The 20,585-nt window shown below is 40.2% G+C and overlaps 1 protein-coding gene across 15 annotated transcripts in view; it reads right to left on the bottom strand.

Moving 5' to 3' along the window:
* The window catches only part of DDX4 (DEAD-box helicase 4), an 85,956-nt gene extending 65,751 nt beyond the window's left edge, over positions 1-20,205 (bottom strand). For 3 of the 15 annotated variants that reach the window (XM_054487967.1, XM_054487975.1, XM_054487979.1), the window contains exons 1-4: positions 12,626-12,732; positions 11,998-12,101; positions 11,693-11,775; positions 4,483-4,543 (exon numbers count right to left, since the gene is read on the bottom strand). In XM_054487967.1, coding sequence (XP_054343942.1) covers positions 4,483-4,543; positions 11,693-11,761 — 130 coding nt within the window. In that variant the 5' untranslated portion in view covers positions 11,762-11,775; positions 11,998-12,101; positions 12,626-12,732. Of the gene's footprint in view, positions 1-4,482; positions 4,544-11,692; positions 11,776-11,997; positions 12,102-12,391; positions 13,116-20,184 lie in introns of those variants that run through there. The other 12 variants (XM_054487973.1, XM_054487980.1, XM_054487981.1 and 9 more) reach the window with 9 other exon arrangements.
* Between the last annotated feature and the right edge of the window lie 380 nt (positions 20,206-20,585).

Genomic DNA, 20,585 nt, shown 5'->3' with positions numbered 1-20,585 from the left:
GCAGCCATGTTCTCTCCCCTTCCCTTCTGTGCTGATGCTGCCCGGCTCAAGTCAGCCTCTAGCCTGCCTTCAATTAGTTGTGGAGTTCCAATGAAGAAATATTTGAGGTTAATGTAGAAATTACCAAACAATCTATACTATCAAGATCACGCTGGAAGATTTGGGAATGAATGATTGAAGGATATGATGACCCAGTCCTCTACCAAATAATGAAGCAGTATTTTAAAAGGTCATTCAGTGGTGCACCCCCTATAAAGATGACCCTCCTCCTCCTCCTGAGAATAATGAGAAGAAAAATGAACAGATAAAAATCCTGTTTGGGACCAAGAATTCCTGAAAATTCACCAAGGAACTCTCTTTGAACTTATTCTAGCTGCAAGCTATTATCAAAGGTTTGTTACATGCAAGACTGCTGCCAATAAGATCAAGGAGAAAACACCTGCGGACATTCCCAAGACCTTCAATATCAAAACGACTTTACTGAAGGGGAGGAAGCCCACGTACACAGAACCAATGGTGTGAAAAAAAGCGAAATGTGCCTGACACTGTAAAGATTGTTCCAAATACTAGTTGCACTGCTTTAGAGTTTATAATTATTAATATAAAAAAGTAGACAAATACAACAGCAAATCGACTGCATTAGCAGAATACTGTCATTGCATGTGTAGTTTGAGTACAGATTCCAAACCTATTGCTGAGTTTCTTCTAGTGTGATTAAAAGTTTTTTTTTTTTTTTTTTTTTTTTGCTCTGAATAAAACTGAACTGTGGATTCTCTACAGAAACTGACATTTTGGTATTTCCCTCCTTTTGTAAAGCAATTTCTGCTCAGTTTGTAATCCAGTTAACTTTAGTGGCCTTTTAAAAGTTAGCATTGCAAAGAAAACAACTTGCAAAAAGTTTTCTGAAAAAAAAACAAACCCACATACAAAAGAATTCCTCCTTTGGGGAAGGGGAGGGCAAGAAATCCCTAAAACTTCCTCCCACAAACAGCTTGTTTCAAATCAAACATGAGTAATAAAGAAATCAGCAAAAGCAACATAGGAGCTGTACAATATAGTGAAGACAGAGAGGGAGGAAAGGAAGGCTGGAACTAGCATATACAGTTACAAAAACTTAAATCTCAGAGACTAGGGGATCCTGCTCTCCCAAACAAAACAGCCTGGCCCTGGCCCAATCACTTGACGGTAGAGCCCATCAGTGCGTCCCTGCACAGAGTTGACTTTCTAATCAGCATTTTAATGATCCACCCTCAAATACAAGGCAGGCAAGGTTCAGCAGAATTTTTTTTTAAGAGACAGGGTTTCACTCCATCAGCCCGGCTGGAGTGCAGTAGTGTGATCAATGCTCACTGTAACCTCAAAATTCTAGGCTCAAGCAATCCTCTTACCTCAGCCTCTTGAGTAGCTGGGATTACAGGTGCACATCACCACGCCCAGCTAATTTTTAAAAATTTTTTGTACAGTGTCTCACTTTGTTTCCCAGGCCGGTCCTGAACTCCCGGCTTCAGGCAATTCTCCCACCTCAGCCTCCCAAAGCAAAGGGATTACAGGCATAAGCCACTACACCTGGCTCCTATTGACATTTTAAAGCCAAGTAATGTGAAATTGTTTTCACTTAATTTTGGAAATAATCAGATAATACCAGTTGTTTAGAAGGGTTTCCATGACTATTAAATAAAAGCAAGACGTGATATAACAGGATTCCATTTCTATAAAATACAGAATGAAAAGACACATGTCTAAATACAATTTTAAGAGCATGAAAAGGGTATGGAAGGTAAGCATGGGTAAGCAAAGGAAAAACAAGAAAGGTATTTATAAAAAATGAACATATGTATTAATATATTATGCCAGTGGCATACGATCATGTATGTGTGAATATACACAGGAATCTAAAAAATCAGAGTCAATAGACATCAATGGTGGCTAAATTTAGAGGCTAAGATTTCAGATTTTATTTCTCCCTTTTTCCTTTTTTTTTTTAAAAGCAATAAGCATATTTAGGTATTGGCTTGGCTTACATTCACTGGCCTGGTTTGTATTTCTCTAATAACAAAATTTTCATAAAAAATAAAAAATTATGAAGAACTACAAAAAGGACTTGTTATCTAGAAGAAGGTAAGCAGGCAATCAATATTTTTCATTAGTGATTTTCATTAATGATTTCATTTCATTAACCTAAACATTCATAGGTCTAATGCTAAAAAAAACCTCAGCTTTTAGTTGGTGGTTATTTCAGTCTAGTTTCTTGAAAATTCCAGTACAAAACAGTGTTATGAGTTAATATATTATAGATCTAAACTTTCATTCCTTTACAAATATTGGCTTCTGTTCATACCTCAAAAAACCAGGTTTCTCCTGATTACACAGCAATCTATGCAAATAGACATGTTAAGAGGTATCTATTACATTTATCCATTTGTCTTTCTGGAATATTCTAAGTACACACAGAGTTTATATAGTAGAAGCAAAATTAGCCCTTTGCTGGGGTTTCAGCAGGCAGGATTCCAAGAACTTCTCAGAATCTGAATATTTCTGTATGAAACCACTGCGTTTAAATGTTTATAAAAGATAAACATATTTTGAAAATAGCAAAGGCATCTCTTTTAAACTTAACTTTTGTCAAGATATTTACCCTGAACTTAAGATCCTCATGAGAATTAGATTTGCTTTAACCTGATAAACTGACTCTCAAACTATCCTCACATTTTGGAAACTACCTCACCATGGGTGTTTTCCACCATAGGCCAGGTTTCAGTGAGCATGCAGCTCCCTTGATCATAAAATGTTTTACCTCATCTACTAATTTTTGGTAACAGAAATGATAAAACTACTACCTGATGCCACCAGGCCCTCTTCCTTACGCTAGTCAGCCTTAAAAGTAGTAGTAACTCGATTTAGAGACTCATAGTAAAGTCATAGTAACTCAAATTCACCGGAAGTAGATGGTGGTTGCCAGGATCAGGGAGAGGAGGAAATGGGGAGTTATTTTTTCAATGAGTACAGAGTTCCAGTTTGGGAAGACAAGAAAGTTCTGGGCGTAGATGGAGGATGATGGTTACAGAATAATGAGACTGTACCGAATGCTGCTAACTGTACACATTAAAATGGTAAATCTTATGTATACTTCATCATAGTTTTTTAATGTTTTTGTTTTTAGAGACAGGGTTTTGCTCCATTGCCCAGGCAAGAGCGTAGTGGCATGATCATAGTTCACTGTAGCCTTGAACTCCTGGGCTCAAGCAATCCTCAACCTGCCAAGTAGTTAGGACTACAGGCACAGGCCACCATGATCAGCTAATTTTTAATTTTTTTTTTTTTTTTTGAGATGGAGTCTCACTCCATCTCCAGGCTGGAGTACAGTGGCGCAATCTCGACTCACTGCAACCTCCGCCTCCCGGGTTCAAGCGATTCTCCTGCCTCAGCCTTCCGAGTGGCTGGGACTGCAGGCATGCAGCACCACACCCAGCTGATTTTTGTATTTTTAGTAGAGACAGGGTTTCACCATGTTGGCCAGGATGGTCTCAATCTCTTGACCTTGTGATTCACCTGCCTCAGCCTCCCAGAGTGCTGGGATTACAAGCATGAGCCACCATACCCAGCCTAAATTTTCTGTAGATATAGACTCCAACTATGTTGCCCAAGCTGGTCTCAAATGACCTCAAATGATCATTTGATCTCCTGGTCTCAAATGGTCTTCCTACTTCGGCTTCCCAAAGTGCTGGGATTACAGGCATGAGCCACTGAGTCTGGTCAAAATTATTTTATTATAGTAACAGTTGCATTTCATCCTGCTTTGGACTTCAACAATGTGAAAAACTACTGCCATGAGTTCAATTTCCCAGCCTAGTCCTACCACTTCCACCCATCTTCCCATCTACATCCACTCTGTAAAATAGAGTTGGACAACCCAAGGGGAAAAATGATGGTGGGAGGGGCAACCAAAGTGAAAACAAGTTCAGAGTGGGGTTGGGAGGAGGGCGCATCAGGAAGGATATGGGTTCCTTTACCTTGACACGTTTCTATTGTTCTTCTAAGACCTTTCCCAAATTAGTTTTCTGATCCCAAAGAAACTCAAGATATCCTGATGGTATAGCAGATTTGGCTTAAACAGTTATTATCCTGACAGGTCATCACCATTGTAACCTGCTTCGACAACCTTACAGTCCTATATTCTACTCCCTTATGTCAGGAACCCTGATGATGATGCCCTAGCAGCCTGGAAGCCGAATGTGCAACTTCCAAGTTGGGCAAATGTTTTCTAGTAATCCATTAAATCAAATAATAGAGTCTATACTTTCCCCTCTCTCAATTCCTCTAACTAGAAGTACCCCCATTCCACAATATCCAAATCAGAAGGAACTTTCACTAAGAAATTTTTTAAAACACCCTCTACAAGATATCTACTAGTCTGCGGCTCTTCATTCACTAGATGAAACCCTTAAACTAAAAAGGGTTTTACCTTTTTCCCATAACACATACCTGATGATGAAGCTGGAGCCCTGTTAAAATTGTCTCCATTTTCTCCAGAAGAATACCTATCCTGTGAGAAAGAAGAAAGAAAAGATTAGTTTCCTACTTTGAATACAAATGTGTCATTTATTTCACAAATACCAGAAAATTATAATAATTGAGCTTTGTTCAGAACAAAATAATGACAGACTGTAAGGTTTTCTAAATCACTGGATGTTCCTTTACTAATTATTCCAAGACATCTTCACTTTAACATTGTATATATAATACTAATATATATCACCAGAACAGTGGTCAGAAAACTACAGCCACCGGCCAAATCTGGTGGGCCACCTGATTCTGTAAACAGTTTGATATGAGCACTACAACAGCAAAGTTGTGACAGACAGGTAAGGCCTATAAAGTCTAAATTATTTATTATCTGGCCCTTTATAGAAAGGATTTGCTGACACCTGACTTAAAATAAAAGTTTAGTCATTTAAGTCACCCATATTCCTGAAAAGTACAATGAGGCTGCGTGTGGTGGCTCTCGCACGTAATCCCAGCACTGTGGGAGGCTGAGGCAGGAGGATCACTTGATCGCAGGAGTTCAAGACCAGCCTGGGCAACATGGCGAAACCCTAGCTCTACTAAAAATACAAAAAGTTAGCCAGGTGTGGTGGCATGAGCCTGTAGTCCCAGCTACTTGGGAGGCTGAGATGGGAGGTTCACTTGCGCCTGGGAAGCAGAAGTTGAAGTGAGCTGAGTTCACACCACTCACTCCAGCCTGGGTAACAGAATAAGACCCTGTCTCAAAAAATAAAAATAGAAAAGAAAATATAAAACATCATTATAAAATCTGACAAGTAATACACGAATAAATCAACACGGGTCAATATACACTATTGTGTGCCAAGTTCCATATATTACAGTATATTCATCAATATTACAGAGTATTCGTGATTTAACACTAATCTTTGCTCTAGAAAAGCACTACAGAAATTTTTAAAACCTCTACTGCGTTTACAGTGAAACCAATTAATGGTACTCTCATGTTTTAAAAAGGAATTCACTGGCCGGGCTCAGTGGCTCACACCTGTAATTCCAGCACTTTGGGAGGCCAAGGTGGGCGGATCGCCTGAGGTCAGCAGTTCAAGACCAGCCTGACCAACATGGAGAAACCCTATCTCTACTAAAAATACAAAATTAGCCCGGCATGGTGACAGGTGCCTGTAATCCCAGCTACTCAGGAGGCTGAGGCAGAAGAATCGCTTGAACCCATGAGGCAGAGGTTGTGGTGAGCCGAGATCGTGCCACTGCACTCCAGCCTGGGCAACAAGAGCAAAACACTGTCTCACAACATCTCAAAAAAAAAAAAAAAAAAAAGGATTCACTGTAAAGTAAATTCACTTATGGACTGGAAACAATTTATATATGCAACCTGCCACTGCACTACAACTACAATGAAAAGATATATCCTCAGCTATAGCGTCAGAATATTCATGGTTAATTTTAATCAAATTTGCCACAGCAGTAGCTGAAGACTGTCTTTGCTCTCAAATACTAACTGTTCACTTTCCCTACTTTGGGCTAAAGAAAATTATTTACTATTAACACACATGCATTACATTAGCAGTGGTAGAATGACTGCCAGATTTAGAAAATTCAACTTATTATAAAATCAATAGCTGAATGCAAGTTAATTTTGGAACCTTCCAACACTTCTCCGGATAGCTCTAGATTAACGACAATTTGAGTAATTTTTTTCTCACTTAGGGTGTCCTTATCATCATTAATCCACATCTTTATTTCTTCTCACATAAATTTCCTTTAATTATGGCAAAAGTTCAGAATAGAGCTCTGAAATTCTTGCACATGACAATCAGAATTTAATAATTTAAGAATGAAAGGAAATCTACAGATGATCTCTTAATCAACTAACTATATTACAATAGTTACAATGTTCCTTCAAATAAGTTCATTTAACTAAGTCCCAAACCTAGAGAGAATGCACCAAGGTAGCCATCTTTAGGTAACATCTATTTGCTAAAATTTCTTTCTCAAAGACACTGACTTTTAAAACTACTTTTAAAAAGCTCAAGAGTCGTCCAAACATTTTTCTGACTCATCATTAAGGGCACAAAAATAACAACATACTTGAAATGACTTGGGGTTTTGGTAATTGCTACAGTAAAAAAAAAAGTTCCAGCTTATTACTACCACAGACATTAAAACAAGAACAATTATCCAATATTTTCTACTTAAAATCTGAAGACTTTTTTCTTCTTTGTAAGGCTCAAAGTACTATAGAGTGAACAGAGGCAAAAAAAAAAAAAAAAAAAAAAAAAGGCTGGTTTTACAAGTGTTATAAAACACTCTAACACTAAAGAATTGAAAAACTTATTATTAAGCTTCAAGCTATGGAACTTAATATCCCACATACATCCAACTTACAAATTCCAAGATGAATTTTGAAAAAATACATCAAAAATAATTTCCAACAGAATTTTATCATAAAAATGCTTAACTGGTTGGGCACGGTGGCTCACGCCTGTAATTCCAGAATTTTGGGAGGCCAAGGCAGCCAGATCACCTGAGGTCAGGAGTTCAAGACTAGCCTGTCCAACATGGTGTAACCCCATCTCTACTAAAAATACAAAAATTAGCCAGGCATGGTGGCGGGTGCCTGTAATCCCAGCTACTCAGGAGACTGAGGCAGGAGAATCGCTTGAACCCAGGAGGTGGAGCTTGCAGGCAGCCGAGATTGCGCCACTGCACTCCAGCCTAGGTGACAGAACAAGTCTCTGTCTCAAAAAAGAAAAGAAAAGAGAGAGAAAAGGGGTCACAGCAGACGAAATTAAGTTAAAGATTTTGAGATGAGATTACCCTGGATTATCGGTATGGGTCCTAATTGCCATCACAAGTGTCCTTATAATAAAGAGGCAGAGCGAAATAACACAAAGACCCACAAAGGAGGCACAATGTGAAGACAGAGCCAAGAGATATGCAGCCACAAGCCGAGGAATGCCTATAGCCACTAGAAGCTAGAAGAAGCAAAGATTCTGTCCCAGAACCTCCAGAGGGAGGGCAGCACTGCTGACACCTTGATTTTTAACTTCAGGCTTCCATAACTATGAGAATAAATTTATGTTGCTTTAAGTTACCCAGTTTGTGTTAATTTGTTATAGCAGCCACAGAAAACTAACACATTGGCCTTCTTCTTGTTGCTCTAATACCCCAAGTTTGTTCCCTCCTCCTTCTCAAAGGTTCCTTGAGAACCTTTGCACATGATGTCCTGCTGGGACTCCTTTAAGTCTCAGGCTCATGAGTCACTGTCTGAGAGAAGCCTTCCCTCTCCAACTAAATCCACCCCGCACCAGTCTCACACACACATTTCTCTAATTTTTTATAGTACTTTTCACTATAATTATTTGGTTCTCAAACGCACTTATTCTGTCTTTTCCAGTAAAATACAATGTAACAGCAAGAACCTTATGTTCACCACTATCTCTCCAGCACCTACTAGAACTCAAAAATATGTTGAATGAATCATAGGTCTTGTCTTTAGCTTACCTCTTAAAATACTTAGCTGTAAACCATTATTATCTCTCAAACCACCCAAATGCGCCAATTCAGAAATTTCAAATGTTTAACACATAAGTGTTCTCATATGCAGCTACAAATAATCCTTTTGCATTTTGATGAACACATTTTTTTCACCTGTATTCTTATTTTCAATTTTGGAATATCATATATATGTTTATTTTCTTATCTCAACAATTATTGCTAACATTGCTATTGCTGCTTAATAAAATTATAATTGCGGATGGTCTAATTACTCAATTACTGTTTCCACTTTAACTACAAGAGATTTTGCCTTCTGAAATGTGCCACAAAAATGGCAAATAGATCAGACAGAAGTGATCACTATACAGGCTTACTTTCATGGTCAGTTAATAAGAAGCCTCACAGCTAGTAAGTAAGCAACGGAATTATCTAATACACTCACCATACCCATCCATTCTAACACTCACCCCAATAAGCCTGCAGGCAATGTGCAAATGCCCAATGGTTGAGATTTCTGGACTATATAATTGCCAGATTATCAAATCTTTCTTAACTTCACATCTTTCGTTGTTCTATTCCCAGGTGGTACACTCACTTTAAAATTTAGAATTGAGAAGTTCTACCCAAAATTCTATCAGTTATACTAGAAGAATGACAAATTATTTCAAAATTATATAAGCGTATGTCAACATTAAGTCTCCAAATAAAGCTCCTGAGAAGCACTCAGAAAAGGATGATCACAGATAAAGCCACTATAAAAGAGAAGGCCAGCTTTTTCTTGAAAACCAAATTCAGTTAGAACAAATCAAAATGGTGTCTTTAAAAGAAACGGAATGAAAGACTTTAGATTTGTTCTACATAAAAATGTAATGTATTCATCTCTAGTTTCTGCACTTTTTTTTTCTGAGACAGAGTCTTGCTCCATTGCCCAGGCTGGAGTGCAGCTGCCCGGTCTTGGCTCACCGCAATCTCCACCTCCCGATTTCAAGCAATTCTCCTGCCTCAGCCTCCCGAGTAGCTGAGGCTACTGGTGCGTGCCATCACTCCCAGCTAATTTTTTGTATTTTCAGTACAGAAGGGGTTTTGCTACGTTGGCCAGGCTGGTCTCGAACTCCTGGCCTCAAGTGATCTGGCTGTCTCAGCCTCCCAAAGTGCTGGGATTACAGGCATGACCCACCACACCTGGCCATCTCTGCACTTTTTATTCAACCTAGGAAGGCAAATAAAGATCCTGATTGCACCATGTTCCTTAGAGTCAACTCGAAGCCAAAGAACTAATGGCACAACCAGCACAACACCAGGTGTTAAGTTTGCAGAGAAATGGAAAAGATACACTACAAATTCACCCAACACAAATGTATTAAGCATCATAAGGTAGACTGGTCAACATATTCAATTTAGTATTCCCAATGTGAAGAAACTATGTTATTGAATAGCATAAAGATCCCAAGAAGGTAAACTTGAAAGATTTGACAGTCATCATTAATTTCAGAAACCCAATACAATAAATATGCACAACATGCTATAGTGCAGCGTGCTGCTTAAACACTTCATGAAGACAAAAATCTCAAACTAAGAAAAAAGAAATTGGACAGATGGCTATTAAGACCAGGGGGAATAAAGTATATATCTGTGAATTAAACTTTGTATTATAACAAATCTATTGAGAACAAGGAGGAAAAAGAACGATAAAAAATGTCCTCTGAATAAGTAATTCCATTTTTGAAAAAAATTACCAAATTAAAACAAATAAGACGTAAACATTAATGACAATACCAGAGTGAGAAGCTAACGCCACTGAAATTCCCACAAAAGTTGTAATATGGAATAGTTAGTGCTGAAGTATAAAGAAAGATGGATTCGAAAGTTACTGTTATATGGCTGGGTGTGGTGGCCCATGCCTGTAATCCCAGCACTTTGGGAGGCCAAAGTGGGAGGATCACCTGAGGTCAGGAGTTTGAGACCAGCCTGGCCAACATAGTGAAACCCTGTGTCTACTAAAAATACAAAAAAAAAAAAAAAATTAGCTGGGCGTGGTGGCACACACGTGTAGTCCCAGCTACTTAGGAGCCTGAGGCAGGAAAATCGCTTGAACCTAGGAGGCAGAGGTTGCAGTGAGCCGAGACTGTACCACTGCACTCCAGCCTGGGCAAGAGAGTGAGACTCTATCTCAAAAAAAAAAAAAAATTACTGTTATATACTATCATCAAAACCATATAAAACATGTTTGGGCTGGGCACGGTGGCTCATAACTGTAATCCCAGCACTTTGGAAGGCCCAGGTGAGTGAATCACCTGAGATCAGGAGTTCAAGATCAGCCTGGCCAACATGGGGAAACCCCATCTCTACTAAAAATACAAAAATTAGCTGGGCGTGGTGGCACATGCCTGTAGGCTCGCTGAGGGAGGCTGAGGCAGGAGAATCACCTGAACCCAGAAGGCAGAGGCTGCAGTGAGCCCAGATTGCACGACTGCACTCCAGCCTGGGTGACAGAGCAAGACACTGTATCAAAAACAAACAAAAAATGTTTGGAAAAAACAGAAGAAAATTGACTAAAAAATTTAACAGGAGTGCTTGTCTGCTGGGCAAGATTTGTAGGTGACTTTCTCCACTTTTCCCAAAAAAGCTATAATATTTTTATGATGAGAAGAGAACTATAAAAAGATAACACAGTCCAGGTGCAATGGCTTGCGCCTGTAATCCCAACACTTGGAGAATGTCGCCTGAACTCAGGAGTTGGAAACCAGCCTGGGCAATATAGTGAGACTTCATCGCCACAAAAATTTAAAAAAATTTTAAAAAAAAAGGTAACATGTTATTTCTTTTAAAAAGTTCCAAAAAAAGAAACATGATAAATTTATATTAGTATTTTGGGTATTTTAATATAAACTTCACATATAGATCAAATTCAACTAAGACAAAAGATTGCATATTTTATATTTTTGTCTAAAATAAGAACTTCCACTAAGGCAAAACTTGAAATCAGAAAGTGTCAGAACTGACATACACTCAAACTGGAAATTCTGAAGGGGAAAAAAAAAATCAACTTGTAGAGACACCATAAAGTAAGTAACACATGCAAAAATAATCTATTATCTTTTAAAGTACCTTCTATTAATCTTTTTAAAGCCAATTTCCAAGTCAGAACTGAAGCCCAAAAAACTTACCCCACTGTCCCCTCCTAAATTACAATGTAACTCCCCAAATGCCATTAAGAAAAAAGATCTGAAGATTCATACAAACTGACGTCACCAACGCAATCAGCCTAGTATCATTTATCCTGAGAACCCTCCTTGCACAAAATCATTTTTCAGAATTTAAAATATTTTCCAAAACGTAATTATTGTTTTCAATTTTCCATACAAGGGTCTTTCACTGATATCAACCACATTTGTCCAAGTTTGCTTTCACCCGAAGAAGTCCTAAATCATTGAGATTTAAATTAGGTCATTAATATTTTTACATCTATTTTAGCTTTTAATTATCAAATTGCCTCAAGCTATTGTATCCTATACGAGGCTTAGGTTGCCTCTTATTCCCCATGTAACAGTTAATAACAATCACATGGAGATAAACACTGACACAGACTGTATAATTTAGAACTCTAACCACAGTGATTTTCAACTCTGATAAAATCCGTAGCATTTAATAACTAAACTTTAAATGTTATTACCTTCTCAAATATGGGAACATAGGAAGACATATGAGGGTTGATTTCTGCTTCCCAATCTTCATCTCCCATGGTGGCTTCAAGTTCTATTCAGAAAAAAAAAAAAAATGCACATTTGGACTCAATTAGATCAGAATCATAACTTTAAAAGTATAAACTCATTGTTTCACATACACTCCTTGAAACTACCCAACTAAGTGCTGATACCCCAAAAGTTTTTTCCAAAGAAGGAATTAGGTCTCTTCTTATCTACAGGTGGCATTTATCTCCATCCTTTCTTATCTTTAGAAACTAGTTGAACCTCTTACCTAGTCATTCTAGCAATCGTCATGTCCCCAGCGAGACTTAGGCTTTTCCCAAAAATCTGTTCATAGACTTTATCTTCTCCCTCAAAGGGTCCCCAAACGACTTACTGAATATTAAGGGAGAGGAAACTTTTTTCAGAAACTACTTAAGATTTCTCCCTTCGCATGATTAACGTCCAAGGTGGACAGGACGTTTGCTTTGGGGTGTTTCTGGCGTGCGTGGGGGCGGGGACAGGGGTACCGGAGTTGGCGGGGTGGGTGGCGGCGATTGGGTGAAGAGGGAGGCCTTGGATTTTAGTTGGGAAGGGAAGAAGGGTATGGTCGCCCAAATCCTGCCGACAAAGGACAACCAGCTTCATCAAGGAGGGTTTGCACACGAACGGTACTAGGACCATGCCTGTTCAGAGAAAACGCAGTGTAGAGGCCAGGAAGAAGGCCCCTTCGCCTCCTCTGCAGGCCTCAAGCCCAGACTCTGGGCACCCGTGGGACTCTGAGACCCCGAGGCAGAAAGGCTTCGAAGGACTGCTTCAAAACTCCGCCTACTCCATCCACACTTTGACCAAAGGCCGGTTACTGGGGAGCCCGTATGGCCGAGTTCAGGCCAGTTCCCGTAAAAAGGTGGCCCACTCACCTCTCCGCTGCTTGCCCTCCCAAGTCCTCGCAGGCGCCCACGCGGCTTAAACGGCTGCACGTGCAAGGCGCCCACTGCGTCAGGTGCGTGGCTCCAACAACAAATGGCGTCTGTTGACGATTGGCTGGTGACTAGGCCACCAGCCAATCAGCGCTCAGACGTCCAGTTGGCGTCCCGCCTCCACTTCTAGCCTGCGCATTCCCTAAACGCTAGTGTTCGGGCCACTATGGCGACGCTCTAGCCTCCTAGCCAAGTGGCCTGTTGGGCCTGCAGGTACAAGGCTGGCTGAGGGCCCACTTGTGTCCACGTTCTCTGGTGGGATCCTTATTCTGGAGACGCTCTGGATTTTCCTTGCGCAAGCTTCGCAAGCTAAAGATGTCCACCTGCCTTTTTCTAACAAAAAATAATAATAAAAGGGGAAAAGGATAATGTCCTCCCTACTCGGCCTCTTTAGTGCTCTCTCCCCTTTTACCCATCACAGTCCGTGGGCGGTTGGCCCCTCGGGTTCTGCATTTCAGAGACTCGCTCCACATCCGGGGATTCCAGGTGCCTCAAAGTGCAGCTGAGGCCCATGGAGGAGGTGCATTCCCTTTTCCTCCCAGTAAGGGGGGCAGGGATGAGACTCCGTCCAGCTGGGACCCCAGGAAATTGTAAAGAAAGTTAGACTCGGCTGGGCATTGTGGCTCACGCCTGTAATCCCAGCACTTTGGGAGGCCGAGGCGGGTGGATCACATGAGGCTAGGAGTTTGAGACCAGCCTGGCCAACATGGTGAAACCCCGTCTCTGCTAAAATTACAAAAATTAGCCGGGTGTGGTGGCGGGCGCCTGTAGTCCCAGCTACTCAGGAGGCTGAGGCAGGAGAATCGCTTGAACCCGGGAGGCAGAGGTTGCAATGAACCGAGATCATGCCATTGATCTCCACCTGGGCGACAGAGTGAGACAGAGGAAAAAAAAAAGCCTGTAAGATTTGGGGGGGTCCACCACTTTGGAAGGAAACAGGCTCTGATCCAGAAGGAGGGAGGAAATTGGTGCTGGCATAGGTCATTCATCAAGGCTTGGATTTGTGGCCCACTTGTTTATATTCCTACGGGCACTAGCCAAAGTGGCCAAGCGTTATTTTGATACTTCATGCTGTCTTCAATCAGATTTTCTTGTTCTGCCCCCACCCCCCCACCCCGAAGCACGTAAAATCCCTCAGTATTTTCCCCAGCCCTTCAAAAAGCGTGACCATGGGCTGTTTTAAAAGTGTAGTTCTCAGAGGCCGGGCGCGGTGGCTCACGTCTGTCTGTAATCCCAGCACTTTAGGAGGCCGAGGCGGGCGGATCACGAGGTCAGGAGATGCGACCATCCTGGCTAACAGGGCGAAACCTCGTCTCTACTAAAAATACAAAAAATTAGCTGGGCGTGGTGGCGGGCGCCTGTAGTCCCAGCTACTCCGGAGGTTGAGGCAGGAGAATGGCGTGAACCCGGGATACGGGGCTTACAGTGAGCCGAGATCGCGCGACTGCACTCCAGCCTGGGCCTCAGACCGAGACTCCGTCTCAAAAAAAAAAAAAAAATTGTAGTTCTCATTTTTGTTGTCGTTTCTGTTATTTTCCCTTCTCTGAATCTTTGAAGAAATTCCTATCTCATTCAGGAACATAAATAGCAACACAGTTTGATACTGGTGCATAAAGGATAAAGCACTTAATAGGCTCAGGCTTGCTTCATACTTTTTCTCTCTAGAACCATCACCACCAAGAATGTCAGGATTTATCTAGTTAGCAATAAACTTTGTCAGACTATTCTCAAGGTGATCAAAATGAATATATTTTTTATATATTTATTTATTTTTGAGACAAGGTCGCACTCTGTCACCCAGAGGGGAGTGCACTAATGATCATAGCTTACTGCAGCCTCAACCTCCTGTGCTCAAGTGATCCTGCCATCTCAGCCTCCCGAATAGCTGGGACTACAGGCACAAGCCACCATGCCCAGCTAATTTTTTAAAAAAATTTTGTAGAGTAAGAGTCTCCCTGTGTTGGCCAGGCTGGTCTCCAATTCCTGGCCTCAAGTGAGCCTCCTGCCTCAGCCTCCCAAGTCTCCCTGTGTTGCCCAGGCTGGTCTCCAATTCCTGGCCTCAAGTGAGCCTCCTGCCTCAGCCTCCCAAAGTGCTGGGATTACAGCCATAAGCCACCACAACCAACCTTAAAAGATTATATTTAGGCTGGGCACAGTGGCTCACGCCTGTAATCCCAGCACTTTGGGAGGCCGAGGCAAGTGGATCACGAGGTCAGGAAATCAAGACCATTCTGGCTAACAGGGTGAAACCCCGTCTCTACTAAAAATACAAAAAATTAGCCGGGCGTGGTGGCACGCACCCATAGTCCCAACCACTTGGGAGGCTGAGGCAGGAGAATCGCTTGTTCAAACCCAGGAGGTGGAGGTTGCAGTGAGCTGAGATCGCGAGACTCAGCTCAAAAAAAAAAAAAGATTATATTTAACAAAGGCCAAACCAAAATACAGTTTGATATAATTCATTTTAAATAATTTCCATTTTTAAACCAAATTTTCACATCACATACCCTCAAGGCATGGTGGAGGACAGCAACCAATCTTCAAGGTTCTGAATTTGTATTCAGGTCCTCTGAGGTATTTTAATTCAATTCAAATTAGAGATTGTTCCTGCAAAATTTTTAATTCTATGGGAAAACATTTACTAAGCAGAAAAAGCAAGATATAAAATCATGTAGAGAGAATGACAACTAGGTTTTTTTTTCAAGTATGGAAAACTTGGGCAAATTTTCTAAAATGAAGACATTTTTTAAAATCACTTAGCAAACATTCTCTGCTATTCACTCACTTAGAGAGTACAGATTCTTGTTGCTTTCAGGTATTGCAATAAAATGACTTAATGAAAAAGTCTGCATGTATAATGTGTGAGAGGAATCCTTGGTTAAGAAAAAGTGAATTCTGATGAGAACTGAAGTTCAATATTGAGGAAAGGATAAATAAGCAGTGCATAAAAATAATATAATTCAAATATTGACCATGAATAGCGAAAAAAGACAGTTTTGTAAAGATTTGCTCCTTCATGTATGTTCCAAGAAAGTGTAACTAATATTCTATTTTCTGATTCCCTCTTATAGGTCTTAACTTGGTGTTAGTGATGTTCTGTAACATAGAGAAAAGGTAGGAATTCACTTAGTTGTAAAATAAGCCTTAAGTGAGCACCTACTATACACCAGGTACCAGGCTAGGTGCTAAGTAAAATTGGCCCATATCTCAAGCAACATTCTAGTGGAAAGAATGGCAGTGGCAACTGGAATTTAAAATCTTAAGACTGCTGTGTCAAATGATTAACTAGAAAGCTTAGGTGAAAAAAATTTATTGTACACAGTTTCCTCCAAATTCTCTAAATCCCATATTTAGAAGGACTGATTAAAGCAAAACAATTTCCTCAAAGAAGTCTCAGTTTTAAATCAAAGTTTGTAGTTAAGACCCTTCACACTTTTGAAACACTGAATTCTCAAAGTTAATACAAATAAAGAGAACTGATATTTTAGTCTTTTTATCTTTTCAGCATTATCTTCGTCTTATTCAAATAATGATTTTTTATTGATGTGGATTGTGTCTAGCGCCATGTCGACACTGTTAAAAGTTCTTTTAATCCACCAGTAGGCCAAAATTAATCACCTCAAATGGCAGAGTATATGTTCATTCTTAGGTACTATAAATATTTGAGAATAGTTAGAAAATATTCAAGAATATTAGGTACACAAATATTTGAGAATCTCTTACTATGCACAAAATCACAAATAGTAAAGATAAAATATGAAATACTGTAGGTTGGAGGCCGGGCATGGTGGCTTACGCCTATAATCCCAGCACTTTGGGAGGCTGAGGTGGGTGGATCACTTGAGGTCAGGAGGTCGAGACCAGCCTGGCCAACATGATGAAACCCTGCCTCTACTAAAAGTACAAAAATTAGCTGGACGTGCTGGCAGGCATCTGTAATCCCAGCTACTCGGGAGGCTGAGGCACGAGAATCACTTGAACCCGGCAGGCATAGGTTGCAGTGAGCCAAGATTGCACCACTGCAATCCAGCCTGGGCAACAGAGCAAGACCTCATCTCAAAAAAATAAAATAGAATAAAATACTGTAGGTTAGAGCCCTGTAAAATCAACACAAAATAGAGGGGGTGGGTACAATGATGGTACAAGATACCATGATGCTAGTACACACCTGAGAAAGAAATTCAACAGACAGAGGTGTTCAACATACCAACCAGGATTCAGAGAAACTTACGTATTTTATTTTTCCAGTAATGGCTAGGGCAATATTTACTAAGGTGTGGTGTACACACCACTGAGTTTAAGCAGTTCATGGACATTTTCATTTTGGTAGTTATTTTAATGTTTATATTTATCTCAATATGTGTTAGAAAACTAGCACACCAAATATGATTTCAGAAATATAATTGCTTAGAAAGAAGCTAAAGTAAATGTTTTGTTTCAAAAACTTATTCAATTAAGAAAACTAAGGGCCGGGTAAGGTGGCTCACGCCTGTAATCCCAGCACTTTGGGAGGCCGAGGCGGGCGGATCACGAGGTCAGGATATGGAGACCGTCCTGGCTAACACGGTGAAACCCTGTCTCAACTAAAAATACAAAATATTAGCCGGGCGTGGTGGCGGGCGCCTGTAGTCCCAGCTACTCGAGGCAGGAGAATGGCGTGAACCTGGGAGGCGGAGCTTGCAATGAGCAGAGATTGCGCCACTGCACTCCAGCCTGGGCGACAGCGGGAGACTCCGAGGAAAGAAGAGAAGAGAAGAGAGGGAGGGAAAGAGGGAAAGAGGGAGAGGGAGAGAGAGAGAGAGGGAGAGAAGGAAGGGAAGGAAGAAAGGAAGGAAGGAGAAGGAAAGAAGGAAAGAAAGAAAAGAAGGAAGGAAAGAAGGAAAGAAAGGAGGAAGAAAGGGAGGGAAGGGAGAGGAGGGAAGAGAAAGAAGGGAAGGTAGGGAAGGAAAGGAAGAAAACTAAGTATGTGTATATTGAAATGCAGGAATGGTAAAATCATGAAGGTGGTATTCAAATGACTGAAGCTTGGGAAACACTGGTGCAAATTTAAAAGACTCTAAATCTGGGGGCTGGCCACTAGAGAAGTGTTCTCTATTACGAATAAAGATATTTCATCAGCACCTGTTCTGATTCCATGCTTACTTAGCAACTTCTTGACTAATCACTCAACTTCCCAAGTGATTGGATACTGGGAAAGGAGGTGGCATAAATAAGACATACAAGCCTTACTTGCTCCTTATTATGAATTCATACATTGAAATTCTGGTTTACAAATCAGTCTTGTTTGAGCTTAACTAGTGTTCCTGAGAGGTCCTGTTTGCAATCAACCAGCCTTCCTAGATGACATAACACATTCAGTGGCACCTAAACTCTGTTATAAGTGTGTTTAATGAGAGCTTAAAGTAAGTGAAGGATAAAAGTCAAACACTGTGTCAGGTTACCTTGGACAATACTTCCTTAGACTAAGGGGTCTTATTGGCCCTTTGTCACAGAACAGTGGTTGACCAGTGAACTATGGAATTTAGTGAAGAGTCACTAGGAAAGCATAGTACCCTAGGAGGAGAAGCAGTGACCAGACCCTGTCCATGAACTCTGTCTGCCTACTCTCTAATGAACAAGCCAGGCACCTGCACAGCTGCATCTACTCATATGAGGCACCATTCCAATTCTCACAAAGGTTAAATTCCCTCTATTTTAAATACTTAGAATGGTTTCTATTTGCCTGATTGGTCCCTGACTGATACAGGGGTTTTATTGGAAAGCTTTGCCTGAAATCTGTCTTTTGGAATTCTGAAACTTTTATGTAGTGCCTAATAAAAAGACTATCAATTTAGGACCTCACAAAGAGTTATCTACACTTGTTCCTTCTACTTCCTCACCTTTCAATCCTCAATCCACTGCAATCTGACTTCTGCCTCACTGCTTTCTTGAAACTGCTACTGGCAAGGTCACATTGACCTCCTTGTTACTAACCCTATTGGCAGTTTTCAGTTCTTAACCTAGGGGACCTCTTAGCAGTCAGTGACACTGTTGACCACTTCTTTATGAAAATACTCTATATGTAACTAGATAGCCATATGGAAAAAGACAAAATCTGACCTGTTTCTCACATTATACAGAATAAGAAATTCAAATATAAAAACAATAATACTATGCAAAAACTAGAAGAAAACACTGATGAATTCTTCTGTACTTGCAAAAACTTTTCTACCTATGATTTAAAATCCTGAAGGAATAATTTTACGTAATGTGACTAAGTTAAGGTTAAAAAATAAAACTTCATAGCAAAAGATAAGTATAAGAAAAGACAAATGAAAAGCTGGAGAAATATATTTTCAACATACATCCAGTAAAAAGATTAAGATCTGTAATATGGAGAGAGCTTCTAAAAGTAAAAAAGAAAAAGATTAACAAATCTCAAGAAAAATGGGCAAGAGATATAAACAAAGAAGTTCACAGAAAAAGAAAAGCAAATAATCCTTAAATAAATGAAGAGAATCTCAACTTCATTTTAAAAACAATGCAAATGAAAACTACACTGAGAAACAATTTTTCACCAATTAGAATGGCAAATGTTTGATAATGTACTCTGTTAGAAAGCTGTAAAGTAATAGGCACTCATATATTGCTCTTGGGAATGTACCATGGCATATCCCTGAGGGAAGGGAATTTAACAAGATCTAGCAAAATTACACATGCATGTACCCTTTGATCCAGCAACCTTCCTTCTGGAACTTATCTCAGAGATACACTGGCAAAAAATATAAAAGGATTTTACACAAAGTTATTCACTGCAGAACCAAAAGCTAAAGACTGAAAACAACTGAAAACTTGCTCAATAGCAGGCCAAAACATCTACCAATGGAATACTCTGCAGCCATTAAAAGAAAAGAGGATTATCTCTATACACTTCTATGGAGTGATTGCCAGGATGTATTATTGGAAAAAAGCCAGAGTAGTGTGTCCAGTATGCTAGCTTATATCTAAAAAGACATATTTGCTCATTTTTAATGGAAGGATAAACCAAAATTAATAAAATGGAAAGAAAAGAGGGAACCAGCAAAGGATAAGAACGTGTGCTAGGCCGGGCGCAAAGAGATTTCCCGGCCAGCAAATCTCTTTCTTACAGCAGAATGCTAGCTAACAAACGTAGAACTAATAGAGGAGTTTTTTAGTTACCACTTTGCAACTATCATACTAATATTTGATTCTGGCTTACTAAAACTAGCAGCTGAAAGTTTGATGAAAAAAGGACATTAATAAGGTCTTATAGTGTCTTCCCATGAATTAGTTATCAATTATAAGGAAAAAATAATAACTGTACAATGGAGAAACCTGGAAGACACTATCTTAACCAAGTGACCAAAGTTAACAGTACTGTTCTGGTGATCTATTGCTGAATAACAAACTACTCCAAAACTTGGTGGCTTAAAACAATTTATTATTATCTTTCATGGTTCTGTTGATTGAGGGGGCTCAGTTGGGATCTCTCATGCAGTTACCTTCAGATATTGGCTGGGACTTGATTCATCTTAACGTTCAATATCAATTTGTTTAACATTCAAGATGGCTTCTTTCTTCAGCTATCTGGTGACTGGGATACCTGGAACAGCTGGGTGCTGGCCAGGTGTCTCTCTCTCTCCAAGTGGCTAGCTTGGGCTTCCTCACAGTTGGTGGTCTCAGTCAGACTTCTTATGTTGGTTGCTTACCCCTAGAGTGAGCATTCCAACAAAGCAAACATTGCAAGGACAAAATTCCAAGAGACAAGGCAGAAGCTGCAAGGCTTCTTCACATCTAGAAGAAGAAACAATCACCTCTGCCACATTCTATTAGTTAAAAGAAAGTCACTGGGCCAGTCCAGATTCAAGGAGAGGGAACAACATAAGGCCATGAAAACTGGGGA

Source organism: Pongo pygmaeus, chromosome 4, assembly GCF_028885625.2.
Source record: "Pongo pygmaeus isolate AG05252 chromosome 4, NHGRI_mPonPyg2-v2.0_pri, whole genome shotgun sequence".
NCBI classification, from domain to species: Eukaryota; Metazoa; Chordata; class Mammalia; order Primates; family Hominidae; genus Pongo; species Pongo pygmaeus.
Note: the sequence above shows the minus strand (reverse complement) of the source record. Positions and strands in the feature narration are given on the sequence as shown.